The 18,752-nt window shown below is 42.3% G+C and overlaps 1 protein-coding gene across 2 annotated transcripts in view; it reads right to left on the reverse strand.

The window, feature by feature from the left end:
• Phf12 (PHD finger protein 12) overlaps nucleotides 1-18,752 on the reverse strand; it is a 42,483-nt gene that overhangs the window by 8,097 nt on the left and 15,634 nt on the right. For both annotated transcript variants that reach the window (XR_007979925.1, XM_052197217.1), the window contains exons 3-7: nucleotides 15,056-15,128; nucleotides 12,191-12,584; nucleotides 9,002-9,122; nucleotides 6,502-6,634; nucleotides 3,927-4,091 (exon numbers count right to left, since the gene is read on the reverse strand). Coding sequence is in view for 1 of the 2 variants with exons in the window: in XM_052197217.1 (XP_052053177.1) it covers nucleotides 3,927-4,091; nucleotides 6,502-6,634; nucleotides 9,002-9,122; nucleotides 12,191-12,584; nucleotides 15,056-15,128 (886 nt within the window). In the remaining variant the exon portion in view is untranslated. The remainder of the gene's footprint in view (nucleotides 1-3,926; nucleotides 4,092-6,501; nucleotides 6,635-9,001; nucleotides 9,123-12,190; nucleotides 12,585-15,055; nucleotides 15,129-18,752) is intronic.

Here is an 18,752-nt window from a genome sequence, read left to right on the forward strand (position 1 = left end):
CTTCATTAAGATCTAAGGCCTTGCAAAATTGTACAACTACAGCATGCTGTCTTCCATTTTTGTCCTGGAAACAAAACTAACACTGGACTGGGCTTTCAGGGTGGTCCAGGCTGAATTGTAATTGAGAAATAAGTTAAATGAGGTCACATTCATGGCAGAAAAATTTAGCATGATGCCTGACAAATGAGTACTGAGTCAATGCTGGTGTTCATCACCTGCTCCTTCATGACTCGTAAGACAATTGAAGGCTTTTTTGTTGAACAAAGGAAAAAAAAGAGAGACTCTGACTTACATTATGCAAGAATGAAAGAGACACATGAAATAACCACTCATAAATTCCACCAACACTTATTGAGTGCCTTATGTCTGGCCCTGTTCCAAATCCTAGAGGTCCAGAGGTGAATATAAAACTTAAACCTTGCCCTCAAGAAACTCAGTCTAGTGGGGGAAAACATAGAAAGGTTATTACAATAGAACAAGATGCATCCTAGGGTATAGGCACATTTGAGGTGCTTATTGTTAGAAAGGAAAAATGTGGGGGCTGGAGAGATGGCTCAGCAGTTAAGAGCACTGACTGCTCTTCTAGAGGTTCTGAGTTCAAATCTCAGCAATCACATGGTGGCTCACAACCATCCGTAATGAGATCTGATGCCCTCTTCTGGAGTGTCTGAAGACAGCTACAGTGTACTTACATATAATAAATAAATAACATTTTAAAATAAATAAGTAAATCTTTAAAATGATAATCTCTATATTCTCTAATATTTAAAGATAATTACAAATGAATTTAAAATATTGGTATAATATTCTTCCTCCCTCCCATTACATTCTTCCAAGGCAAGGGCTGTCTTGATTTGATTCCAGCACTGCACACATTTACTCTGTATATATTTATTATGTAAAGAAACACATAATAGATAAATAAATCTAAAAAAAAATAAAAAGAAAGAAAAGAAAGGAAAAACGCAGCAGGGCAGTGGTGCTGCATGCGTTTAATCCTAGCATGAGGCCAGGGGAGTTGGGTGGATCTCTGTGAGTCTAAGGCTAGCCTGGACCATACAATGAATTCCATGACAGCCAGGGCTATCTATGTATAGAGACCCTGTCTCAAAAAACTTAAAACTAACCAGCCATCCAAATGACCTATTTGTGAGAATGGTCAGTAAATATGAGCAAAGGAAAGAAACAAAGTTGAGAATCACCACAGAGTTCTCTGAAGCCAGGAGGATGAAATAGTGAGCTATGGCTGTGCCCTGGGGAACATCACAAAGGTAGGAAGCTAGCAAGCTCTGACACAGTACCAGGCTCTCGGCAGGCTCTCACTGTACTGCTGTGACCAAGCACAAAGGCGACAGTCCAGTGACATGGTGCTCATTTCATGCTCACACTAAGAACAAACCAGTCTTCAGGAAGTTCAGAGCCCTGATTTTTTTCCTCAACAACTAACTATTTAGGGGAAAGTCAAGGAAAGGATTTAATCAAGACCTCCTAATTTGTTCATTTCAGAATCCAGGCTATCCTCCTCCTCCTCTTTTAAAGATTTATTTATGTATTTATGTATGTATTTATTTATTTATTTTACATGAGTACACTGTCGCTGTCTTCCAGACAAACCAGAAGATGGCATCGGATCCCATTACAGATGGTTGTGAGCCACCATGTGGTTGCTGGGAATTGAACTCAGGACTTCTGGAAAGTAGTTAGTGCTCTTAACTACTGAGCCATCTCCCCAGGCCCCGGGCTATCTTCTGAATTTATATGTAAAATGAATAGCAGTTTGAGGCATCCCACCTTATAACTTATTTCTGCAATAAGAAACACTGAGAAAACCATTCTACTGGAGGGTAAATAGTTACCTAGTTAAGAGTTTGCTATACAATTTCCAAGTTACAACCTTTCCTAGTTCTGGATGGATACTCAGTAATGGGTATAGTGAGAATTCTGAAATTTTGGTTTCTTAAACAACATCATCAACAACAACAACCCAGAAATATTATAAAATTATGATTTTGTTTTAATCCCAGGAGTGGGGCTTTAGATTGTCTGCAGCAGCTGACTATGACTTGCCTCGTGCTCTAATGAATTTGCCAGCTGCAGATAATTTCTGCAATTGTGTGACATTCTGAATTCTGGGAACTTTTCAGAGCCCCAATTGGTGAGACTGGAAGTCATGTGGAGGTGGGGTGATTGAGTGGTTTTGGTTTGTTAGTACTTGTGCTCAAAGAAACAAAAGAAAACTAGCTTCAGTGATTTTTCCCTCTCTCACTCCTCTACCCTTTCTTTCCTATCTAGTAATAGAAAATGAAAGCAGGAGGACAAAAGGTGGGAAAAAGAAGAACCCTTAAAGTACCAAGCTTAAAATATGGGCACCACCTAGTGGCCATGTTGAGAACTGCTACTCTCCATCAGCACAATGCATGCATTTCCAAAGAGAAAGAACAAGTTTATATATGGGTATACAGTATATTACGCGTTCTAGATCAACTGAATATGGGGGATGAACAATTTTAGAAATAGCAAATGCTTTTCTTTTCTTTCAGTTTTTTTCAAACAGTTTTCTCTGTGTAGCCCTGGCTGTCTGGGACCTCACTCTGTAGACCAAGCTCCCCTCTTGACTCAAAATCTACCTGCCTCTGCCTTCCCAGTTATAGGACTAATGAAATGTCTCATTTAAAAAAGACATTCATTTCTAAAACAGAAATTAGAGTTACCAAGAATCAATATTACAGATACCACTCAAGAGCAATCTTTGTTCTGGTGGCCAAATCGTAGTCTAATTGAAATCATTTTTAAAAATACTTACTCTAGCACTTGCTTCACAGACAACAAAACAATTCCTAATTTCAATTCAATCTCAAGCAACTCAAGAAAACAAAAACATTAAAAAAATCCAAACAAAGACAACACCCACAAACAGCAATTGTAAAAGAAAACAAACAAGAAAAAAGCAAAAAACAACTAGTGATTCATGATCTAAAATCAAACAGTTGGGTCCATTCGCTGTAGACCACGCTGACCTCCAACTTGTAGAGATTCACCTGCCTCTGCCTCCCAAGTGCTAGGATCAAGGATGTGTGCCACCACCACCCAGCTACAATTGTTTTTCATGAAGAAAATTCTCTCAGTCTCTTTGGACATTGTTGAGAAGTATGAAGTACATAGAAATACTATATCATAACAATTTATAGTTGCTTTAGTGATACATTCTCAGCTGGGTATCATTCTTCATCTCCTACATGGATATCTGTTTGATTAATTACAATGTCACCTCATCAGAGTTCTCAGAAGGGGACCACTTAACAGGGACAGACAATATAAGTGACAGTGAAGTATGCTGGCTGGTTTTAACTTGGTACAAACCAGAATCCTTTGGGAAAATGTCCTTCCAGATCGGCCAGTGGGCGTTCCACCCCCTGGGCCGATAACCTTGAGAGCAGTAACCAACCATGGGTCACACTAACAAGTTGCACCCCCAAGCTGGTGTACCAGCTCTTTATCTTCCGGTTCCTGCCCTCATTTCCCTCAGCAGTAAAGTGTGACCTCAGAGTTGTAAGTGAAACAAAATGCTGCCAGTCCTCCTCAAAAACAAAACAAAACCAAGCTGTTCATGGTGTTTATCACAGCCATAGAAACCCTTAAGACAAAACATTTTATGTGACAAGGGATCACAACTGGGCATGTAATGGCTGAAGGGAACTTATCTTCTGGAAAATTATAGACAGATTTCAAAAGCTCACCTGGAATTTTGCCTTTGTAATTCTGACTACCACCCTCAGATTATTGCTACACGAGATCACATTTATTATTTGCCGACACACCAAAGACATTATCTTAGCGAGCTTCAGTCTCCCATCTGCGATCCTCTGTGCCACAAAAGAAACAAACAGGAGACCACCATCTTTCCTATACTGAAAGGGCTGACTTACCTTCAAGCTTCTTCTTTTGACAGATGGGAGCACACGGCGGTTAGGAGGGTGCTTCTTATGGATTCGGTTCAGGAAATCCACTTTGACGACATGCTGTGAAATGGTGTCCTGGAAGCGATCAAACACCTGGCACCGATTGCTCAGAGTCAGATTCTTCTGGTTCAGCTGGAGACAGAGCAGAGACACCACTCTTGTAAATTTCTAAGGGTGATGCCTCCTCCAGCTAAGCCCCATTCTCTGGGCTTAAAAGCTTAAAAAAAGCAGCTCGGTGGACTGGGCTACCTCTGTCTGGACAGGATGTCAGCAGGGAAACTCCTGCTTTTGGGAGTTAAGAAAAAGTGAAGTCGCCTGGAAGTGCCTTCTCATTTAGCCTGACCATACTCTAGGTCAGAGCAACCCATCAGGATTATTCCTAGCAGTACAGAAGTTAAAGAAGATGCAGATCTTGGCCCTGCAAAAGGCAAAGAACCAGACACCCTGCCCATCAAGTCAGTCTCTCACAGAAAAAGCTGTCCTACATAGACGTCTTGCTCACACTGAGTCAAAATCCTGTGTGTTCTGCTATATTCCTGTTCTAGGGTACCAGGAAGCATTGCTGAACTTACCTCAGTTATTATGTCTTCCCTTGAAGGGAGAAAGCTCAGGCCTGCTCTTAAAGGTCAAAGGGAGAGGAGGGAGGCATGGAGAACTCACGCTACTTCCCATCTCTGTTACATTTGGCCCCTATACTTTAGTTCAAAAGACAGGGTCTGGATTAAGAAATGGCTCAGGGTCAAGACTTTCTACTCTTCCAGAACACATTGAATGGCTTACGACCATTTATACACAGTTCCAGGGTGTCTGACGCCCTCTACTTCTGTCCCCTCAGCTTACCTACATACACAGAGACAAACATCCACGCACACCAATAAAAATAAATCCTAACTATTTTTAAAAAACTATTACTCTATGTTGGGTATGGCCATGTGAGCTCTCAGCACTTGGGCCTTTGTGAGTTTGAGACCAGCCTGATCTACTAGCTAGCCTGGGCTACAGAATATGACCATCTCAAAAGTGTAATAACTTAAAAAAAATTTATTTATATGTATGTATTTTTTGCCTGCATGCATGTATATAAGGTGCCTACAGACTGGATACCTTGAAACTGGAGTTATAGATGGCAGCCGCGTGGGTGCTGGGAATTGAACATGGATCCTCTGCAACAACTGCTGAGTCAACGCTCTAGTCTTTTTTTTTTTTTTTTTTTTTTTTTTTTGGTTTTTTTCAAGACAGGGTTTCTCTGTATAGCCCTGGCTGTCCTGGAACTCACTCTGTAGACTAGACAGGCCTCGAACTCAGAAATCTGCCTGCCTCTGGCTCCCAGAGTGCTGGGATTACAGGCGTGCGCCACCACCGCCCAGCAACTCTCTAGTCTTGATAAAAATAAATCTTGGAACACAGCTTTAATAGTAGTCCTCTGGAGGCAGAGGCAGGTAGTACTCTACAAGGTAAAGGTCAGCCTGGTCTATAAAACAAGCTCCAGGACATAGGGCTACACAGAAAAACCTTATTCCAAAAAAGCCAAACCAAACCAAACCAAAAGACAAAAGACTTAAGAGAGAACAACCCAGTAAGACTTATTTCTGCAGCTTCCTAGTTAGCAAAAATAAGTGGCCAATGAAATAAGCCAAATTTTCACCTGCTGCTCCTTAGGATGCATATTTGGGTGAACTGTCTATGGCTTTTTATCTTTTTATTTGTTTCAGCAGGAAGCAAATAGGACACAAAGCCCCAGAGAAACTTCTTCCCAGGTCAGTCTCCCTGAATGGTATGGATCTAAGATAGGAAGTGAGTCTTCTGTATGTACAGTGTGTGTGTGTGTGTGTGTGTGTTTCCCACAGTGTTCATGCTAACAGTCACTCCATGGTTAGCACTTTCTCCTTTCTATCCATTGTCTTAGAGATAAAGCCCAGGGCCTCAAAGTGCTCGACCACTGAGCAGCAATGGTTTAATTTGGAAAGACAGTTTTTGTGAGGGAAGTCGACACCTATGACCTTATCCTTATGAGTGACTGGGTAGAAGGACTATCTGTTCTGCAAAGAGTAGACAACAGATCTAGTGTACGAAGCGGTGTCTGAAGAGAGCCACTAAAATGGCTCTGTGCATGAAGGTGCCTTTCAACAACTCACTGAAAACCCAGGATGACTGACACAGGGTGGATACAAAGAACTAATGCAAGAAGGCAACAAACTTAATGGACACTTGGGCCACATGAACTCCTGACAGCCAATCATTTATTTTTTTTAGGGTTGGCTCTAATACTCAGTCTTTACAGTTATAACAGCAATCGTTTAATTCATTGTGGGATAAAAATTACAAACAAGCAAGCAAGTCAAGCCTGCCTGTACAGCTGAACAGGTACCGGGGAAAGGCAAGATGTACAAGTGACATTAAACAGAATTAGGATGGTCTGTGGAACCTAGCACCTGCAAGATTACACTGTGCTCTGGCACCAAGGGGACGATTTTTTTTCTAGGGGATTAGTCCCTGCTCCAGTTGGGCCTGTAGAGAGCTGACTAAACACTAGTGTGCTTACCACCACATGTTCGATGTGATTCGGACACATCCATCTGCCCAGGGGCATGGCAGTGAGCGGGGGCTCGAGGCAGTCCATGTGAAACAGAAGCGGGCAATAGTCACACTGGATGAGGGGGGCCACTCGACAACTCCTGCAGAGGAACGAGATGTGATGGGTGATTTCTGGGGCAAGGTGGAAAAAATTCAAGACCACTCTACTCCAAAAAGATCCTTTCCTCTTCAGTCTTCACAGCTCTGCCCTGTCCGTACTTCCTTCCCTCTAGGGTTCTGTCATACCCAGTCAGTAAGGAAGATGGATTGAAACCAGGTTCATTATTTTATCATCTAAGAAGAATGCATCTTGTGAATGTAAATGTTTATATGGAGTATGGCTAAAGTAGCTGTCAGAGCAAAAATGACCAATGCTTAGTACCCAGCTCTGCTCTCTGATCTTCCTATTCTTTAAGGAATTCTCACTTAAAAATAAATACATAGCTGGGCGGTGGTAGCATACACTTGTAATCCCAGCACGCTTGGAGGCAAAGGCAGGCAGATTTCTGAGTTCAAGGCCAGCCTGGTCTAGAGAGTGAGTTCCAGGACAGCCAGGGCTATACAGAGAAACCCTGTCTCGAAAAAATTAAACAAACAAACAAACAAACAAAAAACATAAATCAAGAAGAGACTGGTGTAAGGGCTGGGTGCTAGAGGCACCTCCCAACAAGCCTGCCTGAGTTTCAAGTTGTCCTCTGATCTGTATACATATATTGTGGCAATTATGTATTGTCCCTCATACAAACAAATGAATAAGAATAATGTATGAGTAGTCTCCCTGGAGTTTTAACTACAGAACAAATGATGGAGGCAAGGAATGTTGTGTGCACCCCTGTGAGCATGCCCCATGGAGGGCTTGTTAGCAAACACCAGTACTCCCAACACTGTACTAGCACCAGAGCTTTACGTTCTGATTCACCACCATTTAGTTCTCCATAGTTTTCCTTGTGAATACTTTTTTTTTGGTTGAGGGGATGGTGGTGAATGTCTCATGTAGTCTCAACTCACTATCTAAGAATGAGTCTACCTGACTCCCCGTTCCTCCTGCACCTACCGCCTGAGCGCTGGGACGTCCTGGGTCATGTGATGCTGAGGACCCAGCTATGCCAGGGAAGCATTCCTCCTCCCAGTCTGCTCCAACCACAGTGCAATTTTCCTGATATACTCAAGTCAACAAACAAGTCCAGTTTCGGGCATTGAAACATCTGGCTCCTATAACTGAGGAGAGCCTATCTGAAGGAAACTAGTGCCCTAGGGCAGCTGTGTAACAAACCAGGTAGGTGCCAATGGTATGGATAGGTACCCATAACACTTTAAAATTTATCTTTAACAATTTGCTAAATACCTCATTAAAAAAAAAAAAGACATGAACCATGTGTATGTGTGTGTGTGTGTATATATGTGTGTGTGTGTGTGTATTGGGAAGGAAGAAAAGCACATGCATGTGCCATGTGTTTATTTAGGGATGGAGTCTTCCATCACATGGGCTGTCTGGATTAAAGTCACATTCAAGGCTTTGCTGCAAGCACCTTAACCTACTGACCATCTCATCAGCCCCTTGCCCTCCAGTTTAATGCTAACTTACTAAGTCTAATGCTAACTTACTGCAATCACCATCAATGTAGGTCAACAGTACTTCTGTATGTACTAGGATCTGTGGCTTTCTTTCTTGTTTTTCTTTTTGAGATGGTCTCATGATGTAGCTTTGGCTAGCCTGAAACTCACTGTGTAGACCAGGCTGGCTCTGAACTAACAGTAATCTGCCTGCCTTTGGGATCAAAGGTGTACGCTGCTAAACCCAGCTTCCTTTTAAAGTTTAGTGTTCAACAGTTTCACAATATATTTTGGTCATGTTCACCTCCCATTACCATCTCAGCCCCCCCCCCCCTCTTTCTCCCAACAAGCCGCCGTGAGTTTCATGTCTTTTATGGATGTGGCACTGAGTTTAATTCTACTTTTTTTTTTTTTTTAATTTATTGAATGTGTTTGTGTGTGCATGTGCCACAACTCCCATGCTTAAGTTAGAAAATAACTTGCCAAAGTTGGTTTTGTTCTTCTGCTCAGGTTGTGATCCATCTCCACCAGTTCTGAGCCCCTGGTCTTAGCCAGGGGTGCTCACATCATCTGGGTGGGGCTTACTTACTGAATATGGACTTTTCAGTGGCAATGCCATTAAATAAAATGGCACTGCCTCCCCACCAACTGAGAATCCCTCAAGGAAGGGTGAAGCCTTGTGAGCCAAGGCTAGCATTGAACTCCCAAAACCACCTCAACCTTCTAAGTGCTGAGGTTATAGGTATGCATTATATACCTGGTTCAGTACTTTGACTCTATAGGTAATTTGTTATTGACATATTCAAGGAAGTGGCCTGTCAACTAGTTCTGTGTGCTTATACCATCAGAATATCAGTTGCCCACATTTAATTAACACACAGGACTTACAAGGGGTGACAGAGAAAAAAAAATACCTGTTACATGTGAAGCAGACTTTGACTGGCAAGGGAACGAGGCCATTATGATCTAACTCATGCTGTGTCCTTTTTACATTCTTCCCTGTGGTTTCCTCCTTTCTTCTTCGTTTGCTAGAACCTAGAAAAGAAGCTGGTGGTGCTGAACTGTCCTTGGCTTCAGAATTCCTTGTTGTAATATGAAAACATTAAGTGAAAGAACAGATCTAAGCAAAAGCATGTGCCATGGTTCAGACAGATTTCTCTCTGAGGACCCTGAGGCTGGTTTCAAATGACACACACAGACACACACACACACAGACACACACACACAGACACACACAGACACACACACACACACACACACAGAAAGGAAAAAAAGGAGACAGATAACAAGGTAACCAGGAACAGAAGTCACCTGCTTTTGTGGCAGAAATATTGATTTCACCAATATAAAATGAGAAATCTTTGACAGTAGAAACACACACACACACACCTTAAGTCACATGGTTAGTTAACAAAGACTAGTCTGTGAAGATAACTAGACAAAAGATAGTAATTTAATTATATTTCTATAGAAATCAGATACCATATGCAACCCTCACTCTATAGTCCTGGCTGATGTGACCAGGCTCAGAACTCAGAAATCTACTTCCCTCTGCCTCCCATGTGCTGGGATTAAAGGTGTGCAGTAACAAGCGTAATTATATGTATCTTTAAAAAAAAAAGCATGTGGGGGTGTACACATACTACACACATGCATAAAGGTCAGAAGATAGCTTTTCTCTACTTCCACTTTTATGGGGTTCCAGGAATCAGACTCATTAGGCTTCCATGGCAAGTGCCTTTATCACATGAACTACTTGCTAGTAGCCCGATAGGCATACCCTCCCACCTACACACCCACCCACCATCCATCCCCTGCCCCACTTCCACATAGCCCTGGCTAGCCTCAATCTCAGAGATCTAATGTCCTATTTTTCCCATGGAGGGATTAAAGGCACACACCACACTTCATTTATATGTATTTTTTAAGCCTGCCAATGTTCTTTTTGCACATGTGTGTGTGTGGGCGGGGGCAGTGGCTATAAAATAGATGTTGTAGATGTCTTCTTTGATTGACTGAGGCAGATACTTCCTCTAGTGCTTCCCATATTAGTTTGTCTAGATAGCTGCAAGCTTCCTCCATTTCAGCCTCCTACAATCTGGGATTACAGGCAGGCTGTTGTGCCCACCTGGCTGATGATATGAGCTCTGAAGATATAAACGCCAGGATTTGCATGGCAAGCACTTTACTCCTGAACCATCTTCCTAGTCCTCTTGTTTTTTAGAGACAGTCTCACTCTGTAGCCCAGCCTAGCTTTGAACTCTTGACAGGTCTGCTTCTGCCTCTTAAGTGCAAGGATACAGGCATGTATGGTAGGAATACAGATGTATGGTAGACACCATGCTTAACCAATCTCATTTTCTCTATGAAGAAAAATTAAGATCTAGAAGCACTATAGTATCAAATAGACTTGATTTTTAAAAGGGACAATTTGATAATAGCTATCAAGCCTCTCACTGCAAACTGTGACCTAGCAATTCCAATATTAAGAATTTACCCTACATATCAGCCCTATAGATCATATCTTAAATGTGCACAATGATGTATTTACAGCTATTTGCTGAAACACGGACCTTTGTAACAAAAATTAGGAGGGCTAGAAAGATAGCTCAAAGGTTTAATGGACTGGCTACTTTTTTCCAAGGACCCAAGTTCAATTCCCAGCACTAACATGGTGATTCACAAACATCTGTAACTCCAGTTCCAGGGACTCTGATACCTTCTTTTGGCTTTCGAAGGCACTAGGCACACACATGGTGCACAAGACATACTTGCAGGCAAAATACCCATACATATAAATAAATGAGAAAATATTAGGATCAATTTAAATGACAATGAAAATTGTTTAAGTCATTTATAGTACATTTATACAATGGATTGTTATGGTGTTATAACAAAAACCTAATGAAATGCTAAATTAATGTTAAAACCAATGGACTGCATCATAAAGATAAAATACCAAATGTCAGAACAGTTTGTTGGTATGTTATTTGAGAATACAAGCATATGTAGATACTTGCTCATACACACTCTCTCTCAAGACACACAGTTAGTGGTTATCTGCAAAGGGCAAGAGATGCTGGGGACCTTGTACATGGTAGGGAGATGCTCTATCACCCAACTACATCCTTAAACTTTGTTTCATTTATTTATTTAAGACCTAAAAAAATGTAATTATGTGCAAATATGTATGATTGTGGGTTTATGCATGTGAGTGTAGGTGCCTGCATAGGCTAGGAGTCGGATACCAAAAGCTGGATCTAAAAACAGCTGTGAGCTGCCTGATATGGGTGTTAGGAATGGAATTCAGGTCCTCTGGAAGTCCAGGAACAACCCTTAACTGCTGAGCCATTTCTCTAGCCCATATTTAATTTTTTTTTAATATTTATTTATTTATTATTATATGTAAGTACACTGTAGCTGTCTTCAGCCGCCATTAGAGGGTGTCAGATCTCTTTACGGATGGTTGTGAGCCATCATGTGGATGCTGGGATTTTTGAACTCATGACCTTTGGAAGAGCAGTTGGTGCTCTTACCAGCTGAGCCATCTCTCCAGCCCCCATATTTAATTTTTTTATTTATTCTTTTATACATATGAGTTCTTACCAGTAAGTACACATGTGTACCATGTGCATGTCTAGAGCCTATAAAGGCCAGAAGATGGCATCAGATCCCTTGAAACTGGAGTTACTAATAGTTGTGAATCACTATGCAAAGGCCGGGAACCAAACCTCAGTCCTCTCTCTGCAGAGCAGCCAGTGCTCTTAAGGACTAAGCCACCTTTTCAAGCCCTCCTATGTTTTTGAGACAAAGACTCAATATGCAGCTCAGGCTGGCCTCAAATGTAGGATCCTCTCACCTTATCCTCACAAGTGCTAAGGTTAGTGGGATGTGATATTTTGTATAAATTTTAAAAAGAAAAAAAAAGATGCAGGGGAATAATAAGATACAAGACTCAGAAAACAGTAAGTACTATAACAACTACAACCTTTGATGCTTTCTCTAGGCAAAACCAGGAACAGGAACAAAAAAACTGGCTATAGGCAGTAGTAATCCCTTGGGAAGCCAGGGTAAGAGAGGGGTATGATGATGTCGTTGCTAACCTGGTAGTGCAGTGGTACAAGTCAGTTCATTGGGCAACTGAAATTGGGTAGGGTTCCGCTCCATGGCAGCAGCAATCAGCAGCTCAAAAGGCCGCCGCAGCTGGGGCTGCACATAGTCCGGCTCTGCTGCTACTGGCTCCTCGTCCACGTCAATGATGTCCTCATCAACGTCATTATGCTCAGAGGTGGGAGTCTCTGTGCTGGCATTGGATGTGGGGGTGCCAGGCCGGCTGGCTCTCCTTTCCAGGATCCGGGCATGGGCAATGGCCTTGAGCTCAGTTTTGCTAGCTGGTCTGTCCAACAAGTCAGTGTCGCTGCTGGGGGATGTCGTCCGTTTGCTAGACTTGTCCACCAGTCCATTGACGTGGCCCAGCTCCTTTTTCTGCTCCCGTTTCTGTGCAAATGAATAGGTGGGCCATCGTGAAAAGAACAAAATAGAGATGGGTATACAATGTTATGCTAGATCACTTATGAAAATTATAAAGTCCCTTACACATGACAGTTATTAAAATTGAAATTTTGTGTGTATTGGTGATTTCCCTTGTACCGTGTGTGTGCCTAATAACCACAAATGCCAGAAGAGGGCCTCAGATCCCCTGAAACTGGAGCTGTAACCAGTTGTAAGCTGCCATTTGGGTGCTGGGAATCGAATCCAGGTCTTCTGGCAGAACCTGGCCAGTGCTCCTAACTGCTGAGCCATCTCTCCAGCTATAACTGAACTAAAATGAGAAAACATGGCAGCAATGAAATCACCAAAAATAGTGTGGTATGTTTGAAAAAGGACTGCAATTCATCATATAATACTTAACATTTCTATAAATATTAAAGCACAGGGCAAGCAGCTCAAAACTAAACACAGTAAGAACAAATTTAGTGAGATTAAGGTCACAGTATCATAATGCAAATTAAGGCCACTGTCTCTTGCTTAGATCATCATGATACTGAAAGGTTTAGAAAACAGCTCAAAATGAAGAAAGTCTGCAAAGGTTGAACAGGCTGGAGCTCACTTCTCAGAGGGGCTGGCATGGAAGGGTGCCACGTGGAGAGAAGCAACAAAGAGGCATGGCAGCCATGGACGATAGCTTTACCTTAACTAAAAACTCTAAAAGTGAGTTAGTTCTTCAGTGTGTTGAGTAGGACTGGATAACTGACAATACATTTTCCCCCAAGACAATAAAATCAAGCAGGTGAATACCCAGTTAGTGTGGCCCTGGGCAATTCAGAAACTTCTCCATCAGTGAAAACACTAAAATCTTTCTCCTCTTAGGGATATGGTGGCAATAAAGAGGACTGCATACACAAGAGGCATTGACTGATCATCAGTTCACGAAGCCCAAAGGATGTGTATTTCAATCTGTTTCATTGTTAAATATTAGGGGCCAAAGGGGTGTGGTGGTGTTGTTGCTGATAGTGGAAAAGGCAGATTTGGAACCATTAGGCAGGGAAATGTGAAATGTGAAATGTGAAAATGAGCTATAGCAGCATCGCAGGAGAAGCGACCTATGCTAGAAAAACGCATATACCAAGCTACACTATTTCCAAAGAACTTGAGAGCTTTAGAGTGAGATAAAATTTGGTTCCAGTCTCAGCTCTGTCCATTTCATTAAGTTTTTGGGAAAATATACTGTATTTTGTAGTTCAGTTTCTTCCTCTCCATAATTAAGATCTACTACCAGCATTCTTAGCTGCATGGATTAAGTGGAGTAACAGTAGAACACCTGACGGGCACCAGTAAGTTTTCACCTTTCTTCCTTGGCTGATCCCAACCCTTTAGAGTCTAGCTTCTTTGCACAGTCAGTTAGGTTACTTTATGGAGACTCATAGGAAAGAGTTTTGAAGGCTAGGTAGCCTGACATATAGCCTGGGTTTTGGACCTCAGGTGAAATCAAACTACATACAGCTCTGGTTAGTGGTTAACTTGGCTTTGGCTTGTTTTCTAATGGGAAACTGTACATACAATGGAAACTAATGCCTGCTTGTTCACCTTCTTTTTAAAGGTTGAAAACAGTTATATATACAAGCCACAAACTCTGAATCAGCTCATACTGTTTCTGCAATTGAGGATGTCATCACTGATTGTAACCAAGAAAACAGCAGTGATGACACAAGAAAAGAAATTTCTGGCTATACAATTGGTGTGGGAAGATAAAAGGGAAGCCTAGCCTACAGACAAATTCTAATCTATAGACCTTAATGTGAAAGTGAGATCAATATAATCTAGTAGATACACACCTACTCACCCCCCATCTCCCCTACAGGGTTTCTCTGTGTAGCCCAGGCTGGTCTCCTGGGTGCTGGAACTAAAGGCATGTGCCACCACACCCAGCACCTACTTCCTTTGGTGATAAAGGGAAGTTTAGCTTTTGCTCTCCATAAAAAACTTCAAAGCAGAAAATAATGAGCCATGCACATACTTTATAATTCAGTTAGTACTGAGCTAACAGAGCGGAGGGAACAAAGAGAAATCAGAGAATCAGGGCAGAGGGGCTCCAAACCTACTCCTCTAACTAATACAACTGACCAAGCCTCTGAAGGCCCAGGAACTGAGCGAGAAGCAGCCTTCTCTTCTGAGCCACAGGTAAGGTCACCACATTCAGGCTATTTCCTAAGAGGGCAATAAGATCAGACTGCCTGTCACCAGTGACTAAACATGGCTCGGTGGGTTAATAAACCCTCTGCCCTCTTTCACATCCCACGTCTGGGGTTTTAGGCCTTATAGTCAACATGGACCAAGTGTGGTGACTCCAGTGTCTGAAGAGACAAGAAAGGATGAAGATGCCCCAGGACCAAGCCACCTTAACTGTGGAGTGCCAGTCGTCTAGCTCTGGCACTCTTAGTGAAGCCTTCAGAAAGCAGCAGCGTTACCTTTCGGCGGACAGTACACCGGTGACACATCCACTCCCCAGGAGGCAACATCTCTTCACTCAGTGGAGGGTTACTGTGGGGAGAAGACAGGGCAAGGCTAAGTAACTAATCTAACCCTTGCATGCAGCTGAAAATACATCTGGCACAAGCTGCACGTCCCTAAACTATGACTGTGGCCAGTTCTGGAGTGCTGCTAGAGTTCTCATGTCCTTCAAAATGCCTATTCAACAACCTTTATAATCACCCCAAGGGCGAAAATTCCTTCCACATCTTAAAAAGAGAAGCCAAATCATAGCTATTGATGCTGGGCTTACAGAAAAAGGCATAAAACACTAGTTGAGAGCCAGAAGAATCTTTTCAAAGTCTCTATATATGCCTCACCAAGAGGTCTCAGTCTACACCCAGCCTCCTCTCCCTGTGCTTTACAACTTTGTCACAGTCCATTCCAACCTCCAGGTACCCAGGCCCCCTAGTTAAGCATGCTCTAGTCAGCCTGGAGCAAGCTTCATGGCTTTGTCTTCTATCTACAAACAGTCCTTGGCCTCCTCTTGAATTAGGCTTGTCTTGTGACTTGCTTTGACAAACAGTATATAACAGACATGACAGACACGCTATAACTTTCAAGCCTGAGCCTTAAGCAACCTGTAGATTCCAATCTTAAATGTCTGTAATATTCTGTCTCAGGGCTCTGCTGTCATAAGAAAGCCACATTGAGGTCTGAGGTGCTCCCAACCAACAGCTTCAGCTGAATTCCAACTGGTTGTACCAACTACTGCTATGAATCATCTTGGACAAACCAGATCAGATGAGCTTCCAAATAACTGTGGTCCTGGCCTACTACATACACGTGCAACAGAAAACCAGCCAACTGAGCCCAGTTCAAGCCTCAGAATTTTGGATAACTACTTTCTGTTTTGAGCCACTACGTTTTGGTAGTTTGTTACATATTAATGATTAATGGATATGGCTTTTCCACCAGCTCTTTCTACACTACTCATAAATCTTATGCTTCCTGCTAAATAGTTGAGATCCCTTTTCTTATATGTGGGTATGTGCATGTAGTGACAGCCAGGGCTACACAGAGAAACCCTGTCTCAAAAAACACATACACTCTCTCTCTCATACACACAAACAAACAAACAAAAAAAACAAAACAAAAAAACCCACAAAAAAACAAAAAGAAGAAGAAAAAAGCAGACTCTAGGATTTAGTAATTTGTGTAAAAGGCATGCCATTGAGGTGATTCTGCTGAACACCAAAGTTTGAAAACCATGCTATACAGAACAAGGCTACATCCATGCTCACATTCAGGAAATTTCTGCCTTTGGTTCTTAGGAATCACCTACTTAACATGCTAATATGAGAAATATGGAACGAGAGAGAGGGGGGGGGAGGGAGAGAGGGAGGGAGGGAGGGAGGGAGGGAGGGAGAGAGGGAGAGATAGATAGATAGATAGAGAGAGAGAGAGAGAGAGAGAGAGAGAGAGAGAGAGAGAGAGAGATGCCATCTCCAAGAGCATCTGGCCTGGTAAATTTTCTGCAGTCCAGCCTTGCCATGTTTCCCTGGACATGAAATACATGTCAGATGCTCACCATCCCTTCCTTCCTGCTTGCTTAGTGGAATCTCTGCAGAGGCAATCCAAACAGAAACTAGTAACAAGGTGGCCTGTTGGGACCACAGATGAGCACCACCTGTATATTCTTCCCTATTTCCCCCTACATTTCTAAACAGGCAGTATCTAAGTAACAAGACAAGCAAGCATCCTTGTGAAGCCTGCTGACTTTGCGATGCTCTAGCAGCTGTCCTAACATGTCATTAACCCTGAAGCCTGGCACTCCTGTTTCCATCATCCTTTCCATCCTTCTGCTGGCACCGTACTAAGATATGCTGTATCAAACACAGAAGGCAGAGAACAAGACATGGTGGTATAGACTTAGATTTTCCACCAAGATGTCAATGATTTATTGCTGGGCATCCTTTGTGATTCAGTTGATTCTCAACGTCGATGGAAGAATGATCTAAAACAATTCCAGAGTTGGCATATGCCCATAATACCAATACTTATTAAACTGAGGCGGAAGCATAGCAAGTTTGAGAGCCTAGGCTATTTCAAAAAGGCCTCCTGTATTCTCATCATATCTTCTGATTAAAAAGACCTTCAAAGCCAGGCATGATGGCTCACACCTGTAATCCCAACATTTAGGGGCTAGGGGAAGAATGACCATTGTGAGTTTTAGGTCAAACACTGTGAGGCTCTGTCTCAACCCCTTCCCCACAATATCCCAATAACCAAGGGCATGAGATGACTTGAGTCTGACCTGCCTGAGTTAAAGGTGTAAACTACCACACTCAGCTCCAGATGTTCTTTAAAAAAAAAAAGAAAATTTATTTAGGGGCCTGGAAAGATGGCTCTACAGTTAAGAGCACTCACTGGCTGCTCTTCCAGAGGTCCTGAATCCAATTCCCAGCAACCACATGGTGGCTCACAACCAGCTGTAATGGGATGATGCCCTCTTCTGGTGAATCTGAAGATAACTACAGTGTACTCATAAAAAAATAAATAATTTTTTAAAAAAAGATTTACTTGTTATGTATACAGTGCTGTGCTTGCATGTATGAAGAGGGTACCTGATCTCATAGATAGATATGTTATGAGCTACCATGTGGTTGCTGGGAATTGAACTCAGGACCCCTGGAAGAGCGGACAGTGCTCTTAACCTCTGAGCCATCTCTCTACTTATCTCTACCTACCAGGTGCTATAAAGACATGCGCCCTGACACCTAGCTAAAACAGTACTTCCTAAAGCCAACCTCTGCTGTGACTCCTACAAGCTAATTCAAACAGCCCATCTCCACTACTGATGAGAATGTCTGGAGCCAAACAGAGAAAACTACAGCCCTCCCTCACTGGGTCACTGTGATGCCTATACTAGCAGACTTCTGTAAGATTCAAAGTCCATTTCTAGATGGTCCCAACTTACAGCCAAGGAATGGAGTCCAGTTTTAATTTAGAATGCCTTTCCTTCTCTAATGAGGCTATAGCTCACCATCACAAATGGAAGATGTAAGTAGTTGTCATGGTTCTTGGCTCTCTAATTAAGAGCATCTATTTCAAATCCTATGCCAGTGTCACTGATCTGAGTCTAACTACATGCATTTCCCTGACCTATTAACATATGTGAACCCGCCCGACATTAACATCATTTCAGACTAGTCCCCACCGTGGGACCTGTTGCTCCATAGCACTACACTAATTACCCACCCAGCACAAGCAGGTTTTCAATATGGAACTGGAAGGGGAGGGGGAGGGGAATATACGAACAAAGGGAGGAAAGAGGGAGACAGTGAAGCAGAAAGACGGCTTCTACCTCAGAGAGCCTTTCTTTGTATTACAACAGGCAGATTTTAAAAAACTGGTGTTTAGATCTAGACATTAAGGATCAAAAAAAAGGAAAAATAAGATCACTGATGTGTGGCTTGCAACTATCCATCCATCTAAGCGACAATGACATAAAATAGAGTCAATGGCAGCCTGAAAAACAATGAAAAAATCTCACTTAACCAAAGGCGCTGATATATATCATAGAACAAAAGAAAAAAATGGATGAAAATATTCAAGAAAAACACCCCATTTCCTCTGTAGATTGATAATATTCAATTTAAGACAAATACGTAACAGAGACACTAACTAGACAAA

This window comes from Apodemus sylvaticus, chromosome 10 (assembly GCF_947179515.1).
Source record: "Apodemus sylvaticus chromosome 10, mApoSyl1.1, whole genome shotgun sequence".
Taxonomy (NCBI): Eukaryota; Metazoa; Chordata; class Mammalia; order Rodentia; family Muridae; genus Apodemus; species Apodemus sylvaticus.